Here is a 19,053-nt window from a genome sequence, read left to right on the forward strand (position 1 = left end):
AGGTCAGTATGATCAAAGCCAGGGAGAATTTGAAGAAAGAAGAGTCCAGTGGCCAGGAGCAATTTGATGAAGGGACACACTGGAATTAAGCAGACCCGCCAGGAGGCTTCTGTAGTCATGTGGCTTAACTGTGATCGGGCCTTGGTGTCTACCTGAGTATGGTGCCTGAAGTTTGGGGTGAACTGAATAATGGTTACCTTGGACCACATAATGACCATTTCAGTTATTGGGTCTGTGAAAACCTTCATCTCAAGTCTGGTTCAGTTGTCTCTTAGATGTCCCCTAACCCAAGATTCTATAAGTGGATATATGATTAGATGTAGGGGCAGGACTTGGCATAGGCCCAGTCATTAGTTTACAGGACTTCGTTCTTAGGATTTGTTTATTTTTTAAACTCAAGAACTTGGTTTTATTATTATCATCATTAGTTTTTGAAGATTTTATTTATTTATTTGACAGAGAGAGAGAGAGCACGCACAAGCAGAGGGAGTGGGAGAGGGAGAAGCAGGCTCCCCGCCGAGCAGGAAGCCTGATGTGGGGCTCAATCCCAGGACCCTGGGATCATGACCTGAGCTGAAGGCAGATGCTTAACGGACTGAGCCACCCAGGCACCCAAGAACTTGGTTTTATTTTTTTATTTTATTTTATTTTATTTTAATTTTATTTTATTTTATTTTATTTTATTTTATTTTATTTTATTTTTTTAGAAGATTTTATTTATTCATTTGAGAGAGAGAAAATCACAAGCAGGGAAAGAGACAGAGGGAGAAGCAGGCTCCCTGCTGAGCCAGGAGTCCGACGTGGGGCTCGGTCCCAGGACCCAGAGATCATGACATGCGCTAAAGGCAGACACTTAACCGACGGAGCCATCTAGGCACCCAAGAACTTGGTTTTAAAGCAGGAGCTTGAAAATGAATTAAAATAACTTTCTGTAACCACTCTGTATTGATTTAATGATGTTTGGTGAAGGTTGTTTATTCTTTATTCCTCCTGTCTAATAACTTAAAGTTAGCACTGTGGACAGCAGGATTGAGCATGGGAGTTCATGAATTCATTTCAGAGCCCAAAATATAGTGGTGGTGGGAGTAGTAATAGTAGTCCTAGTTAACATTTATTGAGTGTTTTTGACATACCAGATATCTCGTTAAGTGTTTTGTCCATATTATCTCACTAACTCTTGCCCCTATTATACAGATAGGGAAAGTACAGCTCAAAGAGGTTGGGTAACTTGCCCATGATCAACAGCATGTAAAAGCAGAATGAGGATTCTAACCCGGTGCCTTCCATTCACCCAGACCTAGCCTGAGATCATAACCTCTGCGCTGTCCTGTCTGTATTATTATAATCCCAGGCCATGTCACCTGTCATATGTTATCCCCGTCATCACATGAGTTAAGAGGCTCATATGCCCACACCAACCCATTTGAAGGCATTTTTTTCTGTATATCACTTATACCAAAAATCAGATAAATCCGGAGTGGAGTTTGGAGCATTGGGGATCCAATAAGTTCGTTGGTGGCTAATGGAGATCTGCTCTTTCCTAGCACTCTGCTCTTGGTGCTGTGGCTTGTATTTAGGAATTTCTGTTCACTTGAGATATATCCATGGGGGGAACATAAAGTGGCGTGTAACGTACATCATGTTGTATATATACCCTATATATATAGGGTGAATGCTGAATTGTGTGGTCAGTGAGTATGGTGGATTAGAGATGGGTCACTGTGAGCTTTCATCTTCGAAGATCTGAAAGGAACTGAAACAGCCTGCTGGCTCACTGGTGCAAGCCAAATTTCATGCCATCTGTAAACACGTTATTTCCGGAACGTTGATCTCCAGAGTCCGTGGAAAGGTTTATTCTCACTAGTCCCCATCCCAATCCAAAGGTACTTCATTGCCTTGCCTTCGACTCCTGCATCTTGAGTAGCTCCCAAGCCTCATTTTTATGACAGTGGTAGGATGTAGGGATGTGTTTGATTCTCACATCCACCACCATGGGTTTTCTTATTGTTTCCCAAACTACTGTTCTGAAGAAATTTTAAAAACACCATGAAGCAGGTACAAATACCACGATCCTTTGACACTGGGCTAATCTAGTTCATGCCAGATCGAGAGCTAGGAGATAGTGACCCATACTTATTGATGATTTGCTGTCTTTAAAGCACTTTTTGCATTCCTGGAACTACGGGTGACTTGCCCAAGGTCACGTAGTGGTAAATATCAGAGCCAGGATTCAATCCAGATCTCACTACAACAGTGCTGTGTTCACTGCATTATGCAACCTGTAGTTATGTGACATCATCCAATACAGCGTGCTGCCACTGATCCTCCTAAAATTGAGAATGTTATGTTAATGCAGGGTCCTTCATCGTCAAGTGAATGAAATAAACGTTCCTTTTTCTTTACTCATTCATAGGAGAAGAACTGTAGTCATGAAGTGACAGTGGTCCTATTTTCTAGAACTTTCTATGATGCAAAATCTCTTGGTGAGTAAGTCTTTCTCCTGTAGTTCTTTTTTTGTTAAGTTTGCCACCCATTCCTTACACCTCTTTCCCTTTGCAATGCTCATCTTTCCTACTTTTTCTGTTATGAGCCCAGGGTAAAATGGAAAATCGCACAGTCCATTAGTAGATGCGAGAGGTCTGCGGGCTGTGATTCATCTTAAAGCCAACTTCATATATGTTTATTCATTCGTTTATTTATTCGTTCATTTATTTTGGTGATGCAAATTTTCAACCCAGAAGAGGGAGCAGAGAAACTGAATGTCTCTTCTCACTCTGATCTGCTGTGTTGTTTCTTTCTTCCAGATGAATTTCCTGAAATAAACCGAGCCTCAATTCGACAGGATCACAAGGGACGGTACTATGAAGACTTTTATAAGTATGTTTGAGTGCTTTGCCATGCCTTTTTTTTTTTTTTTTAAGATTTTATTTATTTACTTGAGATAGAGAGAGCACGAGCAGGGGGTAGAGGGAGAGGGAGAAGCAGGTTTCCTACTGAGCAGGGAGCCCGGTGCAGGCCTTGATCCCAGGACCCCAGGATCATGACCTGAGCCGAAGGCAGATGCTTAACCGACTGAGCCACCCAGGCACCCTCTATCCCTTTTTTGTTTGTTTGTTTTTTTGGTTGTTTCTTTCCTAACTTAAAAAAAGTTAACCTTTTCATTTTGGAATAATTCTGGGTTTAGAGAGAAGTTGCAAAGATAGCCCAGAGAGAGTGTTCCCATATACCCTTTACCCAGTTTCCCCTGTTAACACTTCATAACCAAGGTGCATTTGTTAAAACTGTGAGATTAGCCCTGGTATGTTGCTATTAACTAAATTTCAGATGGTTTTCAGATTTCATCAGTTTTTCCACTTTCTGTTCCAGGACCCAATCCAGGATACCACATTGCATTTAGACTTTCCAAACTTTGTACTGTGAAAAATTTCAAACTCCCAGAAAAGAAGAATAGATAGTATAATGAATTCACATACCCAACACTTAGATTTAACAGTTATTATTATGCCATATTTGCTTCATGTGTTTGTTTCTTTGCTTTGCTTCTTTTTTTTTTTTTGGCTAGATTTAGAGTAAATTATGGGTATTGTGACATTTTTGTTCTATATATCTAAAAAAATAAGGGCATTTTCACATATAACCACAATATCATGGTCACATTGAACAAAGTTAATTCTATAATATCCAATATCTAGTATATATTCAGATTTCATTAATTGTCTCTGAAATAACTTATGTTTGATTTGCTTGTTAAGTCTAAATCTAAAGCAGTTTCTTTAGATTTCCCTTCCTTTTTGTCTCCAAATATTTGATGTGTTGAAGAATCTTGAGTTGTACTGGGCTTCCCCAACTTCCATGTGCATATGAACCACGACCCCCGGGGATCATGCTGATAACAGTACGTTCAGGAGTCCTGGGGTGGGCCTGAGATTCTGCTTGTCTAGCTAGCTCCTTTGCTTGCACAGGTTGGTCTTTGTATCCCTTTTTGAGTAGGGAGGCTATGGAAGACCCCTTCTGGACTTATCTTATTCCAACCTTATGGTGGTGTTTGTTTATTTTCTGTAAACCAGAGGCTCCAACTGGGATAATTTTGCTGCCCCCTCTACTTACCTGGGACATTTGGCACTGTCTAGAGATTTTTTTTTTTTTTTTAATTATCAAAATGGTGTGGGGGAGGTAGGAGGGGGAGGTTATATAACTGCTATCCCCTGCGTAGAGGCCAGGGGTGCTGCTAGGCGTCCTCCAGTGTGCATAGGACAGCCCGCACCAGAGAGTTACTTAGCCCAAGATACCAGTTGTGCTGAGGTTGAGAAGCCCTCTCTAAAGACTTGATTGGATTTAGGTTGGACCTTTTTAGTAACTTATCTCATTGCTGATGCCCTGTACTTCTCTCTTTCTCTCTCTCTCTTTTTCTAAAGATTTTATTTAGGGGCACCTGGGTGGCTCAGTCGTTGGGTGTCTGCCTTTGGCTCACAGCGTGATCCCAGAGTCCTGGGATCGGGCCCCGCGTCAGGCTCCTCCACTGGGAGCCTGCTTCTTCCTTTCCCACTCCCCCTGCTGTGTTCTCTCTCTCACTGGCTGTCTCTCTCTCTGTCAAATAAATAAATAAAATCTTAAAAAAAAAGAAAGATTTTATTTATTTATTTGACAGAGAGGGTGAGAGAGGGAACACAAGCTGGGGGAGTGGGAGCAGGAGAAGCAGGCTTCCCGCTGAGCAAGGAGCCCAATGTGGGGCTCCATCCCAGGACCCTGGGATCATGACCTGAGCCAAAGGCAGACGCTTAACGACTGAGCCCCCCCGGGCGCCCTTGCCCTGTACTTATCATTGCCTCACTGCAGGATGCAGATCAGTCCAGATTTCCTGACAGTGTCACTGAATAAGGGGACGCTTTGTGAGATGATGGAAGCATAGCAGATAGGGTCAGATGGGGTTGCTCAATGGCCTGGAGCTGAAGGCCCTTGATCTTTTAAATTCTCAGATCCTTGGAGAAGATTATCACATGACTATTGGCACTTCAGGTCGAATAGATCTCAAGGCTTTAGAAAGCCTTTTGCTTTGTAGGTTTTAAATGGATTGTTTTATTCTTACCTGAGGTATCAAGATTTTTTTTTTAAGGATTTTATTTATTTATCTGACACAGAGAGAGAGAGCACAAGCAGAGGGAGCAGCAGGCAGAGGGAGAGGGAGAAGCAGGCCCCCCGCCAAGCAGAGAGCCCAACGCCGGGCTGATCCCAGGACCCTGGTTTCATGACCCGAGCCAAAGGCAGATGCTCAACCGACTGAGCCACCCAGGTGCCCCCAAGATTTTGTGTTTAAATAAAAAGCAACTCCTTTGATGCGAAGCACATTTCCTCACCTTACTACACTTGTTAAAGCCCTTAGAGACTGCTTTTCTCAAGCACATTACTCTGTTATTGGTTCAGTCTTTCTGCCTCAGACTATTTCCTTCTGGAACTGAGAGGAGGAACCCTTTGCTAGTTTCCCTTACTACCTCAGACTGGGAAATCAATGTCTCTCTGTTTTGCAGAAACAGTTTACTATGTAGGTTTAGTTGTTGTCTCAGATGACCAGTCTTCTCCCCATCACCAACCTAGAGCCTTAAACATATCTCTTTCTAGCTAGTTCTTTCCTAAGTCCCAAGCCAGCACCAAATGCCAATTTGTAGAGGATTTTTCCCTTCTTCTCAACTTTGTCATAGTATTCCTTAAGAAAAAATCTTTTTTTTTTATAATTATATATATATATATGTAAATATATATTTAAATTGTGATTGTGGCTAAGCCCCAAAGAGTGATAGAAGTTATGGAAACTTTCTACGCAGCTTTTTTGGCAACGTTTTCAAATTTTTATTTCAAAAAATTTTTAATTATGAGAAAGTTGAAGGGGGAATATAACAAATATCTGTATACTTTTCACCAAATTTACTAATTATTAACATTTAATAGACACATGATTATACTTCATTATCTATCTCCTAAGAGCAAGGACATTGTAAAAGAATGTCAGATTTTGCCAGTTGTCCTGACATTCCTTCTTGAGATATTTTTCCTGATCCAGATTTCTTTCTAGAATCATGTATCATTTTTAACTTCGATAATCTTTTGTTTGTTTTTACAATATGTTATTGTGAAAATTTTCGAACACAGAGACAAGTTGGATGAATTGTATAGTGAAAACTCATACACCTACCACCTGGGTTCCGTAATTAACATTTCGCTATACTGTTGACTCTTGAACAACATGAGTTTGAACTGCATGGGTCCACTTAAACGTGGATTTTTTCAATAGATAAAATACAATACTCTAAAGGTATTTTCCTTATGATTTTCTTTCTTTCTTTTCTTTTAAGATTTATTTATTTGAGAGAGAGAGAGAGAGTATGCATGCATGCGAGCAAGGAGAAGGGCAGAGGGAGAGAGAGGGGGAGAATCTCAAGCAGACTCCCTTCTTAGCACAAAGCCGGACTCAGGGCTCTATCCCACAACCCTGAGATCATGACCTGACCTGAAATCAAGAGTCAGATGCTCAACTGACTGAGCCACCCAGGTGCCACTCCTTATGATTTTCTTAATAATACTTTCTTTTGTCCAGCTTATTTTATTTTAAGAGTATAGCATAAAATACCTATAACATACAAAGTACGTTAATGGACTGTTTATGTTATCGGTAAGTCTCCTGGTCAACAGTGGGCTGTTAGTAGTTAAGTTTTTGGGGAGTTAATACATATGCAGATTTTCAGTTGCACAGGGCAGGGGCGTCAGTGCCTCTAACCCCCATGTTGTTCAAGGGTCAATTGTATTTCCTTTATCACTTACCAGATTACCTTTTTATATCATTTAAGAAATAATGCATCTTCATGGTAGAAATTTTTTTTTAAATTTTTTTATTATGTTAGTCACCATACAGTACATCATTAGTTTTTGATGTAGTGTTCCATGATTCATTGTTTGCATATAACACCCAGTGCTCCATGCAATACGTGCCCTCCTTAATATCCATCACTGTCCTAGTCCAGTCCCCTAACCCCCTCCCCTCTGAAACCCTCAGTTTCCCAGAGTCCATAGTCTCTTGTGGTTCATTCCCCCTTCTGTTTACCCCCCCTTCATTCTTCCCTTCCCTTCCTTCTCCTACCAATCTCCCTGCTATTCCTTATGTTCCATAAATGAGTAAAAACATGATAATTGTCTTTCTCTGCTTGACTTATTTCACTTAGCATAATCTCCTCCAGTCCCATCCATGTTGCTGCAAATGTTGGGTAATCGTTCTTTCTGATAGCTGAGTAATATTCCATTGTATATATGGGTCACATCTTCTTTATCCATTCGTCTGTTGAAGGGCATCTCGGCTCCTTCCACAGTTTAGCTATTGTGGACAATGCTGCTATGAACATTGGGGTGCATATGGCCCTTCTCTTCACTATGTCTGTATCTTTGGGATAAATACCCAGTAGTGCAATTGCTGGAACATAGGGTAGCTCTATTTTTAACTTTTTGAGGGACCTTCACACTGTTTTCCAAAGTGGCTGTACCAACTTGCATTCCCACATGATAGAAATTTTGAAAAATTTATAGAAGAGCGTAAGATAGAAAATAAGAGTGGCTCCACTCTCCTATTGAGATGGTAATAAGATGATAATAGTTATCATTTGTATTCTGGACTTACTATGTATGGGACACTCACTGTTCTAAGCACTTAAGTATATTGATTTCATTTAAATATCATAGCATTCCTTGTGATGGTTACTGTTATCCCATTTTACAGATATAGAAACTTGGACACAGAGTTTAAGTAACTTATCCAAAGTCCATGGAGGATTAAGTGATGGAGTATGCGCTTGACTCAAATAGTCTGGTTCAGAGTCTGTGCTTTTGACCACTGTATTCTTCAACCCCATACTGATCATACTTTAAATTATTTGTTGATCTTCTTGTGGGTCCTGTATCCCTGTGGCAGTTTCATGAACGTAATGGGCCATTTCTTCCCCCAACATCACCATTTATCGCTTCATGCTGTTAAATTCTTCGTACCACTTCAGTGGATTCCTGGAACCTTTTTATTTTATTTTTTTTAAGATTTTATTTTTAAGTAAAATCTCTACATGCAACATGGGGCTTGAACTTACGACCCTGACATCAAGAGTTGCATGCTTTTCGGATTGAGCTGGCAGGCACCCCTGATTCCTAGAACCTGAGAACCTCTTTTGGCTTAAGAATGTATGAAGTTATTTCTACATAATGAATACGAATGAGTATGAATTCATTTGTGTATAATTATGGACATATTAAAACAGATTGTAGAAAGCATGAATGAGTTACAAATGTAGATTTACATATGTATAGGACTATATCATTAATATATTAAAAATTTTCTCACATCATTAAAAAGTTAACCCCAACATTTTTTAGATCAAAAGAAGCTTTGGTTGTGTTTTGTTACTATAAAAACAATACAGGTTTATTTTAGGAAAATCATTTAGTTGAGTACAGGGTAATAAAATACAAAATACCCTCAATTCCACTTCCCAGATGCAGTCATCATCACTCGGGTGCATCAAACCCTATTCTCTGTTTATAGAGAAAAAAGTAGTTTTCACAGAGATTTGGTCACAGACTCCCATGCTTTTTTTACATGATGTTTTAAACCAGTATTTTCCATTTACTATATCACAAATGCTGTTCCATATCAAATACTCTGTTTACACAGCATCATTTTTATTGCTATGTAGACATTTCATTTGATTGCTAACTATTATTGAACACTGAAGTGATTTTCAACTTTTCACTATTGTCAAAGTTCTGCCAGTGAATGGTCTTACAGTCTTTAAGCATAACCTTAGTTATAACCTTAGCATAACCGTATAACTTTAGTTATAACCTTATAACTTAGCATAAACTTAAGCATAAACTTAGGATGAGTTCCTAGAAATAGAGTTATTGGGTCAAAGATATTCTAGATCTGTTAAGGCTTTTCATCTGTATAGCCAAATTGCCCTGCAAAACCATTGAAGTAAAAAAATCCTGTTTTCCCAGTAGTCATGTTATTACTCTGTCCTTGCCAACACTGAATACTACTTTCTTTTTTTGACTCATTCCCAGTTAGAATAGAAAAAAAGTTAGCTCACTGAGTCATAATAGTCATTTCTTTCATTATCAAGAGTAAATGTTTTCTCATGCTTATTGGCCTTTGCATTTCTCTTTTGTGAATTGTATATTCATCTTCTTAGCTAATTTTTTCATCTTTTTTTGTTTTTTGTTTTATCCCGAGTAACTTTGCAATCTAAAGGGAAGTACTTTTAATACTATGGTATGTTTCTGTAGATCTTTTTCTGTTTGACCCATTTTATTTTATTTTTTTAAGATTTATTTATTTTTTTTTTAAGTAATCTCTACACCCAATGTGGGACTTAAACCTACAGCCCTGAGATCAAGAGTTGCATGCTCCACCAACTGAGCCAGCCAGGAGCCCCTGTTTAGCCCATTTTAAAATTGGATGATCTTTTTTTTTTTTTTTTTGGCTTGCTTTGTTTTTAATAAAATCAAATATACTCGGGTGAGAATAGCATTGTGAACCTTCATTACTCATATTAAACAGTTATCAAAGAGGATAGCATTTTTGATAGCTATATATCTGTTGTAGTCTGAAATTTTATCATAATTTAATTAATTCCTTATTGTTAGATAGTTAATTTTTTTCTCATTTTTAAAAAAGATTTATTTCAAGGAGAGAGAGAGAGAGAACAAGCAGGAGGGGTAGAGGGAGAGCGAATCTCAAGCAGACTCCATGCTGAGTGCAGGGTCTAATGTGGGGCTTGATCTCACGACCCTGAGATCATCATGACCTGAGCCGAAACCAAGAGTTGGACGTCTAATCAACTGTGCCACCCAGGCACCCCAGTCTTTTTCTAATTTTTAAATTGATCTATGGCCACCATGATAGCAGATATATAGTTATGCATTCCTGAATGTTTCTTGCATTTTTTTTAAATTAAGACTTTAATTTTTTTAGAGCAGTTTTGGGTTCCTAGCAAAATTGAGAGAAGGTACAGGGATTTCCCATACACCCTCTCTACCCACACCTATATAATGCCCTTCTCATCATTATCAACATCCTTTCCCAGAGTGATGCCTTTGTTACATTAATGAGCCTACACAGATATACCATAATCACCGAAAATCCATAGTTTACCTTAGGATTCACTCTTGGTACTGTATGCTCTGTGGGCTTGGACAAATATTTAATGACATGTCTCCATTATTATAGTATCTTACAGAGTATTTTTACTACCCTAAAAATCTTCATGTTCCCCTTATTCATCCCTTCCCCCAAACCCCCAACCCCTGGCAACCACTGATCTTTTTAGAGTCTGTACGGTTTTGCCTTTTCCAGAAAGTCATGTAGTTGGAATCATGCAGTATGTAACCTTTTCAGGTTGGCTTCTTTCACTTAGTAATAGGCATTTAAGTTTCCTTCATGTCTTGTCATGGCTCAATAGCTCATTTCTTTTTAGCGCTCAATAGTATTCTATTGTCTGCATATACCACAATTTGTCCATTCATCTACTGAAGGACATCTTGGTTGCTTTCAAGTTTTGGCAGTTATAAATAAGGCTTCTATAAACATCCATGTATAGGTTTTGGTGTGGACCTAAGTTTTCAGCTCCTTTGGGCAAATACCAAAGAGTACGATTGCTAGATCATATGATAGGAGTATGTTTAATATCATAAGAAACTACCAAACTGTCTTTTCCAAAGTGGCTGCATTATTTTGCATGCCCACCAGCAATGAATGAAAGTTTCTATTGCTCCACATCCTCACCAACATTTGGTGTTGTCAGTGTTCTGGATTTTGGCCACTCTAATGAGTGTATAGTGGTCCCTCATTGTTTTAATTTGCATTTCCCCATCTGACATGATGTGGAGCATCTTTTCATATACTTATTTGCCATGTGTGTATCTTCTGTGGTGAAGTGTCTGTTTAGGTGTTCTGCCCATTTTTAAATTGGGTTGTTCATTTTCTTATTGTTGAGTTTTAAGAGTTCTTTGTATATTTTGGATGACAGTTCTTTATCAAATGTGTCTTTTGCCAGCATTTTCTTCTAGTCTATGGATTGTCTTCTCGTTCTCTTAACATTGTCTTTTCCAGAGCAGAAGTTTTAAAATTTTAATAAGGTCTAGCTTATCAGTTTTTTTCTTTCATGGATTGTGGCTTTGGTGTTGAATCTAAAAAGTCATCATCCTACCCAGGGTTATCTAGGTTTTGTGCTGTGTTATCTTATAGGAGTTTTATAGTTTTACATTTTATATTTAGGTCTATGATCTATTTGGAGTTAGTTCAGTTTTTTCTGCCAAAACCCAGGATCGAACCATATTTTTGAGTTAATTTTTATGAAGAGTGCAAAGTCTGTCTAGCTGCTGCTGCTGCTGTTTCTTCTTCTTCTTCTTCTTCTTCTTCTTCTTCTTCTTCTTCGTCTTCTTCTTCTTCTCTTTTTTTTTTTTGCATGTGGGTGTCCAGTTGTTCCAGCACCATTTGTTGAAAAGAATATCTTTGTTACGTTGTGTTATCTTTGCTTCTTTGTCAAAGATCTGTTGATGTATTTTGGGGGTTCTATTTCTGGGTCGTGTATTCTCTTCCATTAATCTGTTTCTCTACTCTTTTACCAATGCCACACTGTTTTGATTCCTGTAGCTTCTTGAAGTTGGTTGGTGTTAGTCCTCCAACTTTGTTCTTCTCCTTCAACATTGGGTTGGCTATTCTGGGTCCTGTGTGTTTCTTTTCTTTCCTTTTTTATTTTCTTTTCTTTTTAAGATTTATTTATTTATTTATTTTAGAGAGAGGAAGAGAACGGGAGGAGGATTGGGATAAGGGCAGAGGAAGAGGGAGAGAGAGTCTTAAGCAGACTCAGCGCTGAGTGCAGAGCCCAACTTGAGATCACGACCTGAGCTAAAACCAAGAGTCAGACACTTAACTGACTGTGCCACCCAGGCGCCCCCTGTGTCTGTCTGTCTGTCTTTCTTTCTTTCTTTCTTTCTTTCTTTCTTTCCTTCCTTTTCTTTTCTTTTCTTTTCTTTTCTTTCCTCCCTTCTTTCTTTCTTTCTTTCTTTCTTTCTTTCTTTCTTTCTTTCTTTCTTTCTTTCTCTTTCCTTCTGTCTCTCTTTTTAAAAAAGATTTTATTTATTTGAGAGAGAGAGAGCAAGCGATCTCAAGAGAGCATGTGCAGAGGCAGGGGAGAGGGAGAAGCAGGCTCCCTGCTGAGCAGGGACCCTGATGCAGGGCTTGATCCCAGGACCTGAGATCATGACCTGAGCTGAAGGCAGATGCTTAACCAACTTAGCTACCCAGGCGCCCCCGGCTGTGTGTTTCTTTAGGATAAGTTCCTAACATTAAAATTACTAGATTAATGCAAATGTATATTTTTTCATTTAAATTTAAGTTTTATTTTTTGTAATACATTCACATGGTTCAAAAATTCTAAGGTTCAGAGGTCTACAGTAAACAGATTCCCACCCATCCTCCCTCCCTCTCTCTCTCTTTCCTTCTTTCTTTCTTAAGATTTTATATTTAAGGGGTGCCTGGGTGGCTCAGTCAGTTAAGCATCTGCCTTTGGCTTAGGTCATGATCTCAGGGTCCTGGGATCGAGCCCCACGTCAGGCTCCCTGCTCAGTGGGGAGTCTGCTTCTCCCTCTCCCCTGCCCCTGCTCATGCTCTCTCACTACCTCTCTCTCAAATAAATGAATAAAATCTTAAAAAAAAAAAAGATTTTATTTTTAAGTAGTCTCTGCACTCAAAGTAGGGTTCCAACTTACAACCCTGAGCCAGCCAGGTGCCCCATTTTTATTTTTATTCGTTTTTAAAGATTTTAAGTAATCTCTACACCCAACATGGGGCTCAAACTCAACCCTAGATCAAGAGTCTCATGCTCCACTGAGTGAGCCATCGAGCCCCCCCCCCCCCCCAACTCATCCCTTTCTTCTAATCTAGTTTCCTGACCTAGGCATGTTTATTGGATGTATATGTAAAACATATATATAGATGTTTTCTTTTAGGCCTTTTATATACCCCCTAATTGTAATTCGTTATGTGAAAATTTCATATTCCTACTCAATGCTAGGCATTAATATAATCTCAAGGCAATTTTTAAGTATTTTCTTTTTGTTTTCAATCTTACATGTGACTATTGATGTGATTACATTTCTTTGTTAATGTTTGTTGTGTGCGTTTGACCTTAATACTTACTATTATATGGTAAAAAACCCTAACCTTGGGAATCCCATCTTCCTTCCTTCGAAACCCTGTGAGGGACCTGACGTATGTAATAGCTGTTCAGTATTTTATGACAATATTCCTTTCAGAGTGGTGGTGCAGAATGAAAGAAGAGAAGAGTGGACGTCACTCCTCGTGACCATTAAAAAACTCTTCATCCAGTATCCAGTGTTGGTGCGACTGGAACAGGCAGGTACTGCATTCACATGATAGGTGTGGCAGGGAAAGGAGGTATAAGATGGAGGCTGGGCGATGAAGAGGTTCATGCTTGCTTCCCTCCCAGTGCTGGGTATAGTTTCTATTTCTGGTCAGGTTTCTATTTCCATTGGGTCCAGTTGTTCATTAGGTATGCAGTAAGTTCAGTAATGTCCTACTGCAGAGTGGGGGGCCCTATGGAGCCGCTTTTCGCTTGTTCTTTTAGAGTTCATCTTTCATGGGATACTTTTCCTTCTCTTGTGTGTTTTGCTTCAGAGGGTTTTCCTCAAGGAGATAATTCTACCTCAGCACAAGGAAACTATCTAGAGGCCATCAATCTGTCATTCAACGGTGAGTAAGGACCTAGCCATGGTGAGCTGGCATCTTGTTTACCACACGGCTATGAACTTCTCTTTACTAATGTCCAAAGACCCAGACCCAGTTGATAATCTCCGCACCCACCTACCCCAAAGATTAACTGAAAGCAGTAACTTCTGATTGGATGGTTTTAATGGCCAACATTTAGCTCTTGGGTCTTCTGTCAGGAATTAACTTGCTGTTCTTATCTGCTTCTCATGGTAACCTGAGAGTAAAGAGCTAGAAGGAATCTTCCTTGGGCTGTTTTACTAAAACTGTGTTCTTGCTATTTTGTACCCCATCCCTCAATTGCTTCTAGGTAATTAAAAAAAATTTTTTTTAATTACAAAAGGAACTCATGTTTCTAGAATTCAAATAATCAGAGGTATATAAAGTAAAAATGAAGATCTTCACCCTCCCTCTGCTGTCAGTTTCCTTCCAAGAGGGAACCTTGTTAACAGTGTGGTGTGATTTCTTCTGAAGGTTTGTCCCTGCATTTATGTGTTAGCTGATACACTTTGTTTGCAAGTAACAGAAACCTATGAATTGGTTTACACAAAAAAGGAAATTTACTCTCAGGATATAGGGACCTGGTGGGGTCACCAGGAAAGGCTTGAACATCATGCAGAAGAAGGTGGGGACCAAGGTGGCTCTAGGAACTGCAAGAGCAGGTATTCCTAGAGCAGTGTTCATCTCCCAGCTCTGCTGTCAGCTTTCTCCTCTCTGCTCAGAATTCCACGTTCCCAGCAGAGTCTGGCCCGGCTCTGATTACGTATCCATTGGCACTGGCCAGTGGTGGAAGTGATGATGTGTGGTCACTTCACTGTGCGTATAACCTGCCCATGTGTCTACACCCAGGTGCTGGGGATTCTAAAGTGCAGGGTCTTGTATTAGTGACTCTTTTGGTCATATTGGAATATCTTTGGTTTTCTAAAGTCAGGATTGTATAGGACAGAAATAAAAATTAACTTGCCAGATTTACAAAGTCCATTCTTTTAAATATTGTCTTAAATTAATATTTGATTTCTGTAAATTTCAATACAGACTCATTTATGGATTGTTTAAATTAACGCCATGAAACTTCAGCATTTAATGCCGCACAAGGCAAATATTAGGCATCCGTGAGGGGGCGTTAGCAAAGACAACAGTGACATAGTCTTGTGTTCAAGCATTTCTTAATGTAGATAGGGAGAGGCAGATGTGCACATGACTAACTAGAATTCAGGTCAGAATGTGGCTGTTGCTGCAATCGAAACATGGATAAGATACTCTGAGGGCATAGAGAGGCTTGCCAGTGGTCGGTTTCTGAAAAGCTGTAACATTTTCATTCGAAAACTTGTGCTTTTTTTCAAGTGTTTGACAAGCACTACATCAACCGCAACTTTGACCGTACTGGACAGATGTCCGTGGTGATCACGCCTGGCGTGGGTGTGTTTGAAGTGGACCGTCTACTCATGATCTTGACCAAGCAGCGGATGATAGATAACGGTAATGCTCCCTGGTTTGTGCTGTCTCCGAGAGTTTATAGCCTGACTTACCCTTAGAACTCCGAGCTTTCCCTGACTCTGTGCATCAGAGATCCTGGGGATGTGAATAACGTTAGGGGACAAAAAAAGGTTCCATGGTCAAAGTGGTTTGGGAAATGCTGGGTCATACACAGTTTAGGCAGATTCCCTAATTGCAGGTTTTAATATGTTAGTGTATCTTGTCTATCTCTAATGGCACTGTTTCGCAAACATACATGACACTGGAGAACTCTTTTTGGGGGGATTGTTTCAAGGAACCAGTGTGCCATCAGCCTGTCTTGGGGAAGACCGTCAGATCATCTGATCCAGTCCTCCCTCCACGATGTGCCATGCCTCCTCAACTTGTACCCCTGGCCTCCTTAAATTTGTGCTTCAACAACAAGATGGAGGTGGAATGTAAATCCTGATTGCCGATGAAGAAGCTCCGTTAAATGATATGGATTGTTTTGCTTTTTTACTGAAGTTACGAGGTTCCTTTTCCTATCTGGCCTTGAAACTTTAGTAATGGAGGCCTGGGTTGTCTTTTTGACACATCATGATCTACAAAGCGGTCAAAGGCTAATTGTCAAGCATTCAGTAATTGCAGGCTGTGATGGAACCTGGTAAAGAAGAAAGAGACAAAATGCATCTGTTTACTTCTTTGCTATGTAGGCAAATGAGGTTATAAATCATAGGGTGGGAAGTCAGCTTTGCCTCATACCCTGACCCAGTTAAATAGTATTGTTAATAGATTGGGATATTTTTTTCTCTGCTTCTTCCCACCCCCATTCCAAACTCTTTTTGTCTTCTCTTTTTTAGGAATTGGTGTGGACTTGGTGTGCATGGGGGAGCAACCATTACATGCTGTCCCATTGTTCAAGGTAATTCGATTTCGGATTGCTTCCTAAAGGCCACGTTCTAGTACTAGGGTGATCTTGAGAATACTTCAAAACAGAAAAGTTGGAGCAGTTCCACATCCTCCTTGTTTTCTAGCTGATCAGTGCGCTGGCTTTTTCTCTCCTAGCTGCATAATCGAAGTGCACCCCGTGATTCTCGTCTGGGCGATGACTATAATATTCCTCACTGGATAAACCACAGGTGGGTGTGACCTTGATTCATGGTAGATGATACGGATTGTTTTGTTTTTGTTTTTTAAGATTTTATTTATTTATTTATTTGACAGAGAGAGGGAACACAAGCAAGAGGAGTGGGAGGTGGGAGAGGGAGAAGCGGGCTTCCCAATGAGCAGGGAGCCGATGTGGGGCTCGATCCCAGGACCTTGAGATCATGACCTGAGCCAAAGGCACCCAGGTTTTGATACAGGTTTTGAATAACTTCCTTGCCATTTTCTCTTCACATCTCTTAAGTTCTTACGATAAGATCTTTTGTCAAGAAAATGCAGAAACTAAAGTTCCAACATTTGCTTAGAGCTTCTGTACATGCAAAGCAGTGGCAGTAACATAAGAACAATGAGAGTGAAAAAAATAGAGGCAAATTTGCAGGACTTATTTCTATTATTAGCCCCCGCTCCTACGATTCCCAGCTTCTGCAGATCATAGCAGACGAACATTGTGCCTGGCATTCTCTGTAGAAAAATCCCCATGCCTCTTCTTCACATGGGACAGCCTCAGTGTGTCTGGTGATTGAGGCTCAAGGGTGGTGTGTCTCATGCCTCTGTCAGTGCCACTGCCTTATCCCATCCTCATCTTTTTGAATAACTGTAATCATCAGTTTATTTTTTTTTTAAAGATTTTATTTATTTGACAGAGACAGCACAGTCCGGGGGAGTGGGAGAGGGAGAAGCAGGCTCCCCACTGAGCAGAGAGTCCAATGCAGGGCCCTGGGATCATGACCTGAGCCGGAGGCAGACGCTCAGCCCACTGCGCCCCGCAGGCGCCCCAGATAACTGCAGTCGTTAATAGTGTGTCTATTTCTGACCTCTCTCCTTCAGTCCATCTTTTAGACTCGGGTTTCTCAACCTCGACACTACTGACATTTTGGGCCAGATCATCTTTGTTGTTGGGGGGCTGCCCTGTGCACGGTAGGATGTTGAGCAGCACCCCTGACCTCCGCCTACCAGATGCCAGCCGCACCCACCCCCAGGGTGACGACCGGCATGTCTGCAGGAACCATGGCTAAGTGAACATTCCTATCAAAATACCTGGAGAGAGTTAAACTGTTTCTTTGAAATTTGCCAGCAGAGCTCATAAGCTCCTGGAAACTAATTGTGAGAACTAGGTATCCTCAAACCTGCCGAAAGTGAAAAGCCTTGGGCTATTACTTCGTTTTAATGTTTTATGATTTTTAAAAATGCCTGCAGTTTTAAAATGCAGTTGAAACCATTGGAAACTGGGGAGGGAAATCATTTAGACTAAAAAACAACAAAATAAAAAAAATCAGATATCTGCTGTATTGCCACATGCCTCCTGGATGGCACAATCCCCCTTCGTTCCTCACTTCCCTCATTGAGAATCAGTTCTTTAGACTAGTGGTTTTCTTTCCTTTCTAATTTTTTTTTTAAGCAATAGGCCCTCCCCTCCTATTTTTTAAGTGTAAGTCTTACTTGCAACCAAATATACAGTAGTGAAAAAGTATTAGTGTTTCTGTGTCCTCACGTAGTAGACCCCTCATCATGTCCCACCAAGAAACCCCAGGGGCCTGGGGACCAGCATCTGTCAGTCGCTGCTCTACCTGTTTACCAAAGTCATTTCATGAGAACTAAATCCTGTCGCTCTTTTTCTCTGATTCCTCACACCAGTTTGATGAAGACTAAGGTATTTGACATCTGAGGCCTCCTCTCCCACCTCTCGGCCACTTTTATTCTGCGTAGCACATGCACACTTCTCCCTCTTCTGAGCCTTTCCACCTAGAGGGCCTCTCCACCTGCCCTCTTCCTCACAGATGCCTATTTATCCTCTAATGCCCGGCCCCACCATCTCTCTTCTGTGAGTTCTTCCTGTGCTGTCCTGGAGAGCCAATAGCCACTTTCTCTTTAGTGCTTTCAGAGCATTCTGCCCTTCTCTGGGTTGTCTGTTTTAAGCTGGCACTCCATGAGGGGCAGAAGACTGCTTGGCTGTGCCCCAGGCTAAACAGAACCTTTAATTTTGTCTTCTATTTAGTTGCAAATCTTTGCTGGAGATGAGCTTGAAAATTCATCACAAATGCTGATTTCGGCCTTGTAGTTTTTCCTTTACCTTTGTTATGGGCCATGTTGCCCTTGTATGGTAGTTGCTCCCGGTCAGCTGTAATCATTCATAGGTGAAGAACTAAGAAGGAATAGTGCTGGGGCGCCTGGGTGGCACAGCGGTTAAGCGTCTGCCTTCAGCTCAGGGCGTGATCCTGGCGTTCTGGGATCGAGCCCCACATCAGGCTCCTCCACTATGAGCCTGCTTCTTTCTCTCCCACTCCCCCTGCTTGTGTTCCCTCTCTCGCTGGCTGTCTCTATCTCTGTCAAATAGATAAATAAAATCTTTAAAAAAAAAAAAAAAGAAGGAATAGTGCTTTGGCCAGCTTTGTAAGGATGGTCTGGTCACCCAGTAATTATCCTGTTCTGAGTATGCCTCTCCCTTCTCAGCCCAGTGAGAGACTCTGGCTGGTCATCCGTGTGATTCCGTTACGTACGTGTATGTGTCACTGTTCAGTGCTGCTCAGTTTTGTATGTTGTCATGCATTGCTTAACGAAGTCACTTTAAGAAGAAGTGCCTGCTTCCCAAGAGGATGACTTCAGAATCTTCCTCA

General features: G+C 40.6%; 1 protein-coding gene across 20 annotated transcripts in view; it reads left to right on the forward strand.

Annotated features, from left to right (window-relative positions):
* The window catches only part of DEPDC5 (DEP domain containing 5, GATOR1 subcomplex subunit), a 120,248-nt gene that overhangs the window by 24,565 nt on the left and 76,630 nt on the right, over window positions 1–19,053 (forward strand). For all 20 annotated transcript variants that reach the window (XR_008956989.1, XM_057305777.1, XM_048221361.2 and 17 more), the window contains 7 exons: window positions 2,414–2,483; window positions 2,805–2,877; window positions 13,348–13,451; window positions 13,730–13,804; window positions 15,164–15,298; window positions 16,135–16,196; window positions 16,340–16,413. Coding sequence is in view for 19 of the 20 variants with exons in the window: in XM_057305777.1 (XP_057161760.1) it covers window positions 2,414–2,483; window positions 2,805–2,877; window positions 13,348–13,451; window positions 13,730–13,804; window positions 15,164–15,298; window positions 16,135–16,196; window positions 16,340–16,413 (593 nt within the window). In the remaining variant the exon portion in view is untranslated. The remainder of the gene's footprint in view (window positions 1–2,413; window positions 2,484–2,804; window positions 2,878–13,347; window positions 13,452–13,729; window positions 13,805–15,163; window positions 15,299–16,134; window positions 16,197–16,339; window positions 16,414–19,053) is intronic.

This window comes from Ursus arctos, unplaced genomic scaffold, assembly GCF_023065955.2.
Source record: "Ursus arctos isolate Adak ecotype North America unplaced genomic scaffold, UrsArc2.0 scaffold_34, whole genome shotgun sequence".
Classification (NCBI taxonomy): Eukaryota; Metazoa; Chordata; class Mammalia; order Carnivora; family Ursidae; genus Ursus; species Ursus arctos.